Source organism: Nerophis ophidion, linkage group LG13, assembly GCF_033978795.1.
Source record: "Nerophis ophidion isolate RoL-2023_Sa linkage group LG13, RoL_Noph_v1.0, whole genome shotgun sequence".
Taxonomy (NCBI): Eukaryota; Metazoa; Chordata; class Actinopteri; order Syngnathiformes; family Syngnathidae; genus Nerophis; species Nerophis ophidion.
Genome location: NC_084623.1, coordinates 61,978,300 through 61,990,576, shown reverse-complemented (window position 1 = coordinate 61,990,576; position 12,277 = coordinate 61,978,300). Strand labels below are relative to the sequence as shown.

The 12,277-nt window shown below is 44.2% G+C and overlaps 1 protein-coding gene across 18 annotated transcripts in view; it reads right to left on the bottom strand.

The window, feature by feature from the left end:
* The window catches only part of LOC133564850 (kinase suppressor of Ras 1-like), a 57,197-nt gene that overhangs the window by 36,571 nt on the left and 8,349 nt on the right, over positions 1-12,277 (bottom strand). For 4 of the 18 annotated variants that reach the window (XM_061919382.1, XM_061919383.1, XM_061919387.1 and 1 more), the window contains exons 1-3: positions 12,136-12,249; positions 5,010-5,166; positions 3,137-3,295 (exon numbers count right to left, since the gene is read on the bottom strand). The exons of 1 other annotated variant lie outside the window; for it this stretch is intronic. In XM_061919382.1, coding sequence (XP_061775366.1) covers positions 3,137-3,295; positions 5,010-5,166; positions 12,136-12,138 — 319 coding nt within the window. In that variant the 5' untranslated portion in view covers positions 12,139-12,249. Of the gene's footprint in view, positions 1-3,136; positions 3,296-3,343; positions 3,477-5,009; positions 5,167-12,130; positions 12,253-12,277 lie in introns of those variants that run through there. 13 more of the 18 variants (XM_061919385.1, XM_061919394.1, XM_061919384.1 and 10 more) reach the window with 13 other exon arrangements.

The following is a 12,277-nucleotide window of genomic DNA, read 5'->3' as shown; positions in this document are numbered from 1 at the left end:
GGGAGGCATGTCTTGGTGCGTCTCTGAGCGGTGGTGGACTGAGTGGACACTCCACCCCTGACTACAGTTTTTGGATTATAACCGCCTAAGGGAGGCATGTCTTGGTGCGTCTCTGAGCGGTGGTGGACTGAGTGGACACTCCACCCCTGACAACAGTTTTTGGATAATAACCGCCTAAGGGAGGCATGTCTTGGTGCGTCTCTGAGCGGTGGTGGACTGAGTGGACACTCCACCCCTGACAACAGTTTTTGGATTATAACCGCCTAAGGGAGGCATGTCTTGGTGCGTCTCTGAGCGGTGGTGGACTGAGTGGACACTCCACCCCTGACAACAGTTTTTGGATTATAACCGCCTAAGGGAGGCATGTCTTGGTGCGTCTCTGAGCGGTGGTGGACTGAGTGGACACTCCACCCCTGACAACAGTTTTTGGATAATAACCGCCTAAGGGAGGCATGTCTTGGTGCGTCTCTGAGCGGTGGTGGACTGAGTGGACACTCCACCCCTGACAACAGTTTTTGGATAATAACCGCCTAAGGGAGGCATGTCTTGGTGCGTCTCTGAGCGGTGGTGGACTGAGTGGACACTCCACCCCTGACAACAGTTTTTGGATAATAACCGCCTAAGGGAGGCATGTCTTGGTGCGTCTCTGAGCGGTGGTGGACTGAGTGGACACTCCACCCCTGACAACAGTTTTTGGATTATAACCGCCTAAGGGAGGCATGTCTTGGTGCGTCTCTGAGCGGTGGTGGACTGAGTGGACACTCCACCCCTGACAACAGTTTTTGGATAATAACCGCCTAAGGGAGGCATGTCTTGGTGCGTCTCTGAGCGGTGGTGGACTGAGTGGACACTCCACCCCTGACAACAGTTTTTGGATAATAACCGCCTAAGGGAGGCATGTCTTGGTGCGTCTCTGAGCGGTGGTGGACTGAGTGGACACTCCACCCCTGACAACAGTTTTTGGATAATAACCGCCTAAGGGAGGCATGTCTTGGTGCATCTCTGAGCGGTGGTGGACTGAGTGGACACTCCACCCCTGACAACAGTTTTTGGATAATAACCGCCTAAGGGAGGCATGTCTTGGTGCGTCTCTGAGCGGTGGTGGACTGAGTGGACACTCCACCCCTGACAACAGTTTTTGGATAATAACCGCCTAAGGGAGGCATGTCTTGGTGCGTCTCTGAGCGGTGGTGGACTGAGTGGACACTCCACCCCTGACAACAGTTTTTGGATTATAACCGCCTAAGGAAGGCATGTCTTGGTGCGTCTCTGAGCGGTGGTGGACTGAGTGGACACTCCACCCCTGACAACAGTTTTTGGATAATAACCGCCTAAGGGAGGCATGTCTTGGTGCGTCTCTGAGCGGTGGTGGACTGAGTGGACACTCCACCCCTGACTACAGTTTTTGGATTATAACCGCCTAAGGGAGGCATGTCTTGGTGCGTCTCTGAGCGGTGGTGGACTGAGTGGACACTCCACCCCTGACAACAGTTTTTGGATAATAACCGCCTAAGGGAGGCATGTCTTGGTGCGTCTCTGAGCGGTGGTGGACTGAGTGGACACTCCACCCCTGACAACAGTTTTTGGATTATAACCGCCTAAGGGAGGCATGTCTTGGTGCGTCTCTGAGCGGTGGTGGACTGAGTGGACACTCCACCCCTGACAACAGTTTTTGGATTATAACCGCCTAAGGGAGGCATGTCTTGGTGCGTCTCTGAGCGGTGGTGGACTGAGTGGACACTCCACCCCTGACAACAGTTTTTGGATAATAACCGCCTAAGGGAGGCATGTCTTGGTGCGTCTCTGAGCGGTGGTGGACTGAGTGGACACTCCACCCCTGACAACAGTTTTTGGATAATAACCGCCTAAGGGAGGCATGTCTTGGTGCGTCTCTGAGCGGTGGTGGACTGAGTGGACACTCCACCCCTGACAACAGTTTTTGGATTATAACCGCCTAAGGGAGGCATGTCTTGGTGCGTCTCTGAGCGGTGGTGGACTGAGTGGACACTCCACCCCTGACAACAGTTTTTGGATAATAACCGCCTAAGGGAGGCATGTCTTGGTGCGTCTCTGAGCGGTGGTGGACTGAGTGGACACTCCACCCCTGACAACAGTTTTTGGATTATAACCGCCTAAGGGAGGCATGTCTTGGTGCGTCTCTGAGCGGTGGTGGACTGAGTGGACACTCCACCCCTGACAACAGTTTTTGGATTATAACCGCCTAAGGGAGGCATGTCTTGGTGCGTCTCTGAGCGGTGGTGGACTGAGTGGACACTCCACCCCTGACAACAGTTTTTGGATAATAACCGCCTAAGGGAGGCATGTCTTGGTGCGTCTCTGAGCGGTGGTGGACTGAGTGGACACTCCACCCCTGACAACAGTTTTTGGATAATAACCGCCTAAGGGAGGCATGTCTTGGTGCATCTCTGAGCGGTGGTGGACTGAGTGGACACTCCACCCCTGACAACAGTTTTTGGATAATAACCGCCTAAGGGAGGCATGTCTTGGTGCGTCTCTGAGCGGTGGTGGACTGAGTGGACACTCCACCCCTGACAACAGTTTTTGGATTATAACCGCCTAAGGGAGGCATGTCTTGGTGCGTCTCTGAGCGGTGGTGGACTGAGTGGACACTCCACCCCTGACTACAGTTTTTGGATTATAACCGCCTAAGGGAGGCATGTTTTGGTGCGTCTCTGAGCGGTGGTGGACTGAGTGGACACTCCACCCCTGACAACAGTTTTTGGATAATAACCGCCTAAGGGAGGCATGTCTTGGTGCGTCTCTGAGCGGTGGTGGACTGAGTGGACACTCCACCCCTGACAACAATTAGTCGGAGGCTGAAGAATCCGACAGTTTCAACTAAGAGGACAAACATGCAGATCCACTGTGGACTGTGTTAGTAAAAGTAGCTCATTGGTGTGTGGGCCAAAAATCATTTTAAAGGCAGGTTAGAATTCCTTTAAGTTCCATGAACTGGATACAGCCAAGTTTTTGGTGGATTACTCCGACACGTTTGTCCTGTTCACTTTCGGATTATTGGAATTTGACTGAAAAAAAGAATGTTGCAGTTGGAATTCCTAATGCATGGGCAGGAAATGAGAAGAGGAGTGTCCCCCCAATCAGGTTCTTAGCTCACCTTTGTCCGTGGGACTACTAAGACAGGCGAGGGCGGCCGGGAGGTGAGAGCCATCCTCAAAGCTGGAGCCGAGACGTTTCATTGTGTCTTGCACTTCACTGCTGGACGTCTGCAGCACTGAGAACTTCCCCGTGGTGGCCTGCAGGACACGAGGAACACCTTCATGTCAGGGGGAGAAGAAAACATGAGCAGTGTGCAGGGACCTACATAGGTCGGAACCTAAGGCCCTTTTCCACCGCAGGAACCGTCCCGTCCTCTGGTCAGTGAAATATCCCCAGAGTTTCCAGCAAAACCCAAAGTTCACAAGACCTGGTTTATTTCTTAGTCGCAGGGTGGTAGTCTGAAAAGGGGCAGGCACTGATTGGTTGAACACAGTTTGGGTGATCTTAAAACCTTGTATTTTACACTCAATTTCAGCGGCCATGACACTGACTTGTTTACGTCGTTTTTCTTGTGTATTTTTTTTTTTAACAAACCTGACAATGGAGAGAAAGAAGTATTTAGTTGCAGAAACATTTCTGTTAAAGAACGCTGATCAGTGGAACTATCGTGTTGTGCTTTTACTCAGCTGCAGTCTTCAAACTAGTAAGCAGTCGAGAGGAATCAAGTATTTGCCAAGAGTGCGTTGTGGAGATGACCAAGGTTAAAGTCTTTTTAAATGCAGACCAGCGAGTAGGCAGCGTTCAATAAAAAAGTGGTTTTCAAGTTGAAACAAACAAACAACGTGAGAGCAACAGGGAAGTGCTCTGACTGGACAGACGATGAAGAAAACCAAACAAAATGCTGGAACACAGCAAAAACACTTACAAAAGCCAAAAGCAGTGAAGTTGGCAGCCTGTGTAAATGCTACATAAAAAGAGAATTATTTTCAACTTATATTCAATTGAATGGACGGCAAAGACAGGATATTTACTGTTCACACTCACAAACTTTGTTATTTGTTGCAAATATTAGCTCATTTGGAATTTGATGCCTGCAACATGTTTCAAAAAAAGCTGACACAAGTGGCAAAAAAGAGTGAGACAGTTGAGGAATGCTCATCAAAGACTAATTTGGACCATCCCACAGGTGAACAGGCTAATTGGCAACAGGTGGGTGCCATGATTGGCTATAAAAGTAGCACCCATGAAATGCTCACTCATTCACAAACGAGGACGGGGCGAGGGTCACCACTTTGTCAACAAATGCCTGAGCAAATTGTTGAAGAACAACATTTCTCAAGCAGCTATTGCAAGGAATTCAGGGATTTCACCATCTACGCTCCGTAATATCATCAAAAGGTTGAGAGAATGTGGAGAAATCATTGCACGTAAGCCAGGATGTCAGGCACCTTGGATCCCTCAGGCGCTACTGCATCAAAAAGCCACATCAGTGTGTAAGGGATATCACCACATAGGCTCAGGGACACTTCAGAAAACCACTGTCAGTAACTACAGTTGGTCGCTACATCTGTAAATGCAAGTTAAAACTTTACTATGCAAAGCAATAGCCATTAATCAACAACACCCAGAAACGCTTTGCTGGGCCCGAGTTCATCTTGTCATGATCGGTGGTCTGGATTATGTTTTTGTTATTTTCTGTTTGTTTTGGACTCCTTTAGTTCCTGTTTGTGCACCTCCTGAGTTTAGTCACCATGGTTACTTATGATTTTCACCTGCCTCTTGCGTTGGAGACACACCCGTTTGTAATCAAGAGACACTATTTAAGCAAGCCTTTGTTGATCACTCGTCCTGGCTTCATTGTTTCCGTCACGCTTATGCCAAGTAAGTTTTGTTTGTTCCATGCCATAGCCTATGCTAAGTCTTAGCTTCCTGTTGTTGTTTGTCGGTATTTTGCTAGTTGGGTGACTTCTGTTCAATAAATCAAATCCTACCTTCACGTCTTTGTCCGGAGCCGTCAGTTTTGCGTTCTGGGAGAACGAATCGCTGTAAGCCGACCCCCGCCGTGACACATCTAAGATGGACTGATGCAGAGTGGAAAAGTGTTCTGTGGTCTGACGAGTCCACATTGTGGATGTTGTGTCCCCCGTACTAAAGAGAAGAAGAACCATGAGGACTGTTCTCGGGTGAAAGTGTTCTAGGCAGCATGTGTGATGGTATGGGGGTGTATTAGTGATTGTTGTAGGGTGAAAGTGTTGTAGTCAGCATGTGTGATGGTATGGGGGTGTATTAGTGATTGTTGTAGGGTGAAAGTGTTCTAGGCAGCATGTGTGATGGTATGGGGGTGTATTAGTGATTGTTGTAGGGTGAAAGTGTTCTAGGCAGCATGTGTGATGGTATGGGGGTGTATTAGTGATTGTTGTAGGGTGAAAGTGTGGTAGTCAGCATGTGTGATGGTATGGGGGTGTATTAGTGATTGTTGTAGGGTGAAAGTGTTGTAGTCAGCATGTGTGATGGTATGGGGGTGTATTAGTGATTGTTGTAGGGTGAAAGTGTTGTAGGCAGCATGTGTGATGGTATGGGGGTGTATTAGTGATTGTTGTAGGGTGAAAGTGTTGTAGTCAGCATGTGTGATGGTATGGGGGTGTATTAGTGATTGTTGTAGGGTGAAAGTGTTGTAGTCAGCATGTGTGATGGTATGGGGGTGTATTAGTGATTGTTGTAGGGTGAAAGTGTTCTAGGCAGCATGTGTGATGGTATGGGGGTGTATTAGTGATTGTTGTAGGGTGAAAGTGTTGTAGTCAGCATGTGTGATGGTATGGGGGTGTATTAGTGATTGTTGTAGGGTGAAAGTGTTGTAGTCAGCATGTGTGATGGTATGGGGGTGTATTAGTGATTGTTGTAGGGTGAAAGTGTGGTAGTCAGCATGTGTGATGGTATGGGGGTGTATTAGTGATTGTTGTAGGGTGAAAGTGTTGTAGTCAGCATGTGTGATGGTATGGGGGTGTATTAGTGATTGTTGTAGGGTGAAAGTGTTGTAGTCAGCATGTGTGATGGTATGGGGGTGTATTAGTGATTGTTGTAGGGTGAAAGTGTTGTAGTCAGCATGTGTGATGGTATGGGGGTGTATTAGTGATTGTTGTAGGGTGAAAGTGTTCTAGGCAGCATGTGTGATGGTATGGGGGTGTATTAGTGATTGTTGTAGGGTGAAAGTGTTCTAGGCAGCATGTGTGATGGTATGGGGGTGTATTAGTGATTGTTGTAGGGTGAAAGTGTTGTAGTCAGCATGTGTGATGGTATGGGGGTGTATTAGTGATTGTTGTAGGGTGAAAGTGTTGTAGTCAGCATGTGTGATGGTATGGGGGTGTATTAGTGATTGTTGTAGGGTGAAAGTGTTGTAGTCAGCATGTGTGATGGTATGGGGGTGTATTAGTGATTGTTGTAGGGTGAAAGTGTTGTAGTCAGCATGTGTGATGGTATGGGGGTGTATTAGTGATTGTTGTAGGGTGAAAGTGTTCTAGGCAGCATGTGTGATGGTATGGGGGTGTATTAGTGATTGTTGTAGGGTGAAAGTGTTGTAGTCAGCATGTGTGATGGTATGGGGGTGTATTAGTGATTGTTGTAGGGTGAAAGTGTTCTAGGCAGCATGTGTGATGGTATGGGGGTGTATTAGTGATTGTTGTAGGGTGAAAGTGTTGTAGTCAGCATGTGTGATGGTATGGGGGTGTATTAGTGATTGTTGTAGGGTGAAAGTGTTGTAGTCAGCATGTGTGATGGTATGGGGGTGTATTAGTGATTGTTGTAGGGTGAAAGTGTTGTAGTCAGCATGTGTGATGGTATGGGGGTGTATTAGTGATTGTTGTAGGGTGAAAGTGTTGTAGGCAGCATGTGTGATGGTATGGGGGTGTATTAGTGATTGTTGTAGGGTGAAAGTGTTGTAGTCAGCATGTGTGATGGTATGGGGGTGTATTAGTGATTGTTGTAGGGTGAAAGTGTGGTAGTCAGCATGTGTGATGGTATGGGGGTGTATTAGTGATTGTTGTAGGGTGAAAGTGTTCTAGGCAGCATGTGTGATGGTATGGGGGTGTATTAGTGATTGTTGTAGGGTGAAAGTGTTGTAGTCAGCATGTGTGATGGTATGGGGGTGTATTAGTGATTGTTGTAGGGTGAAAGTGTTGTAGTCAGCATGTGTGATGGTATGGGGGTGTATTAGTGATTGTTGTAGGGTGAAAGTGTTCTAGGCAGCATGTGTGATGGTATGGGGGTGTATTAGTGATTGTTGTAGGGTGAAAGTGTTGTAGTCAGCATGTGTGATGGTATGGGGGTGTATTAGTGATTGTTGTAGGGTGAAAGTGTTGTAGTCAGCATGTGTGATGGTATGGGGGTGTATTAGTGATTGTTGTAGGGTGAAAGTGTGGTAGTCAGCATGTGTGATGGTATGGGGGTGTATTAGTGATTGTTGTAGGGTGAAAGTGTTGTAGTCAGCATGTGTGATGGTATGGGGGTGTATTAGTGATTGTTGTAGGGTGAAAGTGTTCTAGGCAGCATGTGTGATGGTATGGGGGTGTATTAGTGATTGTTGTAGGGTGAAAGTGTTGTAGTCAGCATGTGTGATGGTATGGGGGTGTATTAGTGATTGTTGTAGGGTGAAAGTGTTCTAGGCAGCATGTGTGATGGTATGGGGGTGTATTAGTGATTGTTGTAGGGTGAAAGTGTTGTAGTCAGCATGTGTGATGGTATGGGGGTGTATTAGTGATTGTTGTAGGGTGAAAGTGTTGTAGTCAGCATGTGTGATGGTATGGGGGTGTATTAGTGATTGTTGTAGGGTGAAAGTGTTCTAGGCAGCATGTGTGATGGTATGGGGGTGTATTAGTGATTGTTGTAGGGTGAAAGTGTTCTAGGCAGCATGTGTGATGGTATGGGGGTGTATTAGTGATTGTTGTAGGGTGAAAGTGTTCTAGGCAGCATGTGTGATGGTATGGGGGTGTATTAGTGATTGTTGTAGGGTGAAAGTGTTCTAGGCAGCATGTGTGATGGTATGGGGGTGTATTAGTGGCCAAGGCATGACTAACTTACACATCTGTGAAGGCACCATTAATGCTGAAAGGTACATCCAGCTTTTGGAGCAACATATGTTGCCATCTAAGCAATGTTATCATGGACGCCCCTGCTTTTTTCAGCAAGATGATGCCATACCACATTCTGCATGTGTTCTCCAGCGTGGCTTCATAGTAAAAGACTAGACTTGCCTGCCTGTAGTCCAGACATTGAAAATGTGTGGTGCAATGTGAAGGCTAAAGTATGAGGCAGGAGACTGTTGAACAACTTAAGCTGTACATCAAGCAAGAATGGGAAATAATTCCACTTCAAAAATGTGTCTCCTCAGTTCCCAAACCTGCACTGAGTGTTGTTCAAAGCAAAGGCCATGTAACACACTGGTCAAAATGTCCCTGGGACAACTTTTTTGCAATGTTTTGCTGTCATTAAATTCCAAGTTAATGAATATTTGTAAAAATTAAAATAAAGTTTATTGGTTCCAACGTTAAAAATGTTCTTTGCAGTCTATTCAATTAAATGTAAGTTGAAAAGGATTTGCAAATCATTGTATTCTCTTTTTATTTACAATTTACACAATGTGACAACTTCACTACTTTTGGGGTGTTGCACTTGCACTGTGTTCATTGTACATATTACATATTGTTATGAAGGTGTCTGTTACTACATGATATATATATATATATATATATATATATATATATATATACTTGCAGTGTGTATATTGTACATATTACATATTGTTATGAAGGTGTCTGTTACTACATGATATATATATATATATATATATATATATATATATATATATATATATATACTTGCACTGTGTTCATTGTACATATTACATATTGTTATGAAGGTGTCTGTTACTACATGATATATATATATATATATATATATATATATATATATACTTGCAGTGTGTATATTGTACATATTACATATTGTCATGAAGGTGTGTGTTACTACATTATATATATATATATATATATATATACTTGCAGTGTGTATATTGTACATATTACATATTGTTATGAAGGTGTCTGTTACTACATGATATATATATATATATATATATATATATATATATATATATATATATATATACTTGCAGTGTGTATATTGTACATATTACATATTGTCATGAAGGTGTGTGTTACTACATTATATATATATATATATATATATACATATATATATATATATATATATATATATATACTTGCAGTGTGTATATTGTACATATTACATATTGTTATGAAGGTGTGTGTTACTACATGATATATATATATACTTGCAGTGTGTATATTGTACATATTACATATTGTTATGAAGGTGTCAGGTTGAATTAACAGTATATTTACTAACTATGTTACTGTTGTTTTATGACATGGAAATAAAACAAAAAAAAAATACATCTAAAAAATAAATCTCTTCAGGTTGATTGCAAAAGTCAAATCAAATGCAAACGCCACAACACAACAACATAAATCCACATCACAACAACTATTTGACAAAAGATGACAATAAAAAGAGAGAACGAAAGTGACAGCAAACAAGTTTGGGCGATTCAGTAGAAAAGGGCGTAATGAACAAAGCTGGAAAAGTAAGTGCAGTTAATTACTTTTTCAGATGTCAGCTGTCACTTCTCACGTGTCCAACGCGTCCTTTGTGACGTCAAAGTGGAGTTGTGGCTTTATTTTATTGTGTTGTGGCATTTGTGTTTGTTTGATGATATTTTCTTGTGGTGTTTGCATTTGTTGTGACCTTTGACACAGAAGGACTCGAATGACGTCAGGCGTCCTTTTCAATAAAAGTCTTCAACTTCATTTCAAAGTCTGTCCTTGAATCCAATCTTTCCTATTTTTAGTATCAATAAAATCATTAGACTGCCTTTGAAATCGATGTTGGATGGATAAATATCGATGTGGTTCAATCCAAGGAATAAAGATGAATGCATGGATTAATCATTGCACCTCTATTTGATATCTCTAGAAGCAGTCTACATGCCAACAAGGAGTTGTTTCTTTGGAGACATACAACAGTCAGTTTTCCCTCTTTCAGCCAGAACAGTCTGATACTTGAATGAACATCTCCAAGACCTTGCCCAGCATCAAAGATCTTGACACTCTTAGCAACTCCCCCTTTGTGACGGATGTTCCACTGTTAGCAACTCAAAGAATGTGACGTATGTTTGATAGTTAGCGACTCACCCACTTTGACGTATCTTTGATAGTTAGCAGCTCAGAGTGTGACGTATGTTCGACAATTAGCAACTCAAAGAGTGTGACGTATGTTCCACTGTTAGCAACTCACTGAGTGTGACGTATGTTTGATAGTTAGCAACTCACCCACTTTGACGTATCTTTGATAGTTAGCAGCTCAGAGTGTGACGTATGTTCGACAGTTAGCAACTCAAAGAGTGTGATGTATGTTCCACTGTTAGCAACTCACTGAGTGTGACGTATGTTTGATAGTTAGCAACTCACCCACTTTGACGTATCTTTGATAGTTAGCAGCTCAGAGTGTGACGTATGTTCGACAATTAGCAACTCAAAGAGTGTGACGTATGTTCCACTGTTAGCAACTCACTGAGTGTGACGTATGTTTGATAGTTAGCAACTCACCCACTTTGACGTATCTTTGATAGTTAGCAGCTAGGAGTGTGGCGTATGTTTGACAGTTAGCAACTCAAAGAGTGTGCTGATTGTTCAAAAGTTAGCAACTCAGAGTGTGACGTATGTTTGATAGGTAGCAACTCACCGAGTGCAATGTATGTTTGACAGCAACTCAGCGAGTGTGACGTATGTTTGACAGTTAGCAACTCAGCGAGTGTGACGTATGTTTGACAGTTAGCAACTCAAGAGTGTGACGTATGTTTGACAGTTAGCAACTCAGCGAGTGTGACGTATGTTTGACAGTTAGCAACTCAGCGAGTGTGACGTATGTTTGACAGTTAGCAACTCAAGAGTGTGACGTATGTTTGACAGTTAGCAACTCAGCGAGTGTGACGTATGTTTGACAGTTAGCAACTCAGCGAGTGTGACGTATGTTTGACAGTTAGCAACTCAAGAGTGTGATGTATGTTTGACAGTTAGCAACTCAAGAGTGTGACGTATGTTTGACAGTTAGCAACTCAGCGAGTGTGACGTATGTTTGACAGTTAGCAACTCAAGAGTATGACGTATGTTTGACAGTTAGCAACTCAGCGAGTGTGACGTATGTTTGACAGTTAGCAACTCAAGAGTGTGACGTATGTTTGACAGTTAGCAACTCAGCGAGTGTGACGTATGTTTGACAGTTAGCAACTCAAGAGTGTGACGTATGTTTGACAGTTAGCAACTCAGCGAGTGTGACGTATGTTTGACAGTTAGCAACTCAGCGAGTGTGACGTATGTTTGACAGTTAGCAACTCAAGAGTGTGACGTATGTTTGACAGTTAGCAACTCAGCGAGTGTGACGTATGTTTGACAGTTATGCTGCGTGATTTTTCAATCCAATTGTCTTTGTAACTTTCTCCGTTGTATCCTTGAGGTGTTGAACAGAAGAGTTTGATGATGTCTCCACAAAGAGGCGGCCAACATGACGTGTGATAGCAGGCGTAAGAGACTTGACTGCAACAGCAGAGGCATACCAAGACCTGGGCAATGCCTGGGCATGTCTCAGGTGTGTTTACAGCCAACACAGCCCAGACAATACGTAGCTCTAAACAACTGCTTTATGTGCTAAATATCATCTAGTTGTGTTAATAGTTTGTTGTACACGCACAGACAGACAGACACACACACACACACACACACACACACACGCCTGAAGGTAAAGAGAAGAGGGCAGCTGAAAGACTGAATGGGAGGCGTCAGAGTCCACACTAACAGGTACGTGGTTACCATTGTATGCCAAAAACAAAGCACAGCAAATAGAGAGTGTCTTGCTGAAGAAGTTCCACAAGCCTCAGACAGGTGAAACACACTCACGCACGACGAAAGTGACCGCACGATTGCCTGATAGAGCAGAAGTATTTCCACCAGGAAGTACTTCCCTCAGAATGTACAGTACACACCTTACCATGTGGGCAGGAAGTGCAGGACATCCGAAGGCCTGCTGTCATAATCCAGGTGTTGCTAAATCGACACAAGGACAGAAATCTTCCCACAGCTCCTAACTCACCTTGTTTCCCCGCCCCTTTCACTCCCTCCCAACCTCAGCA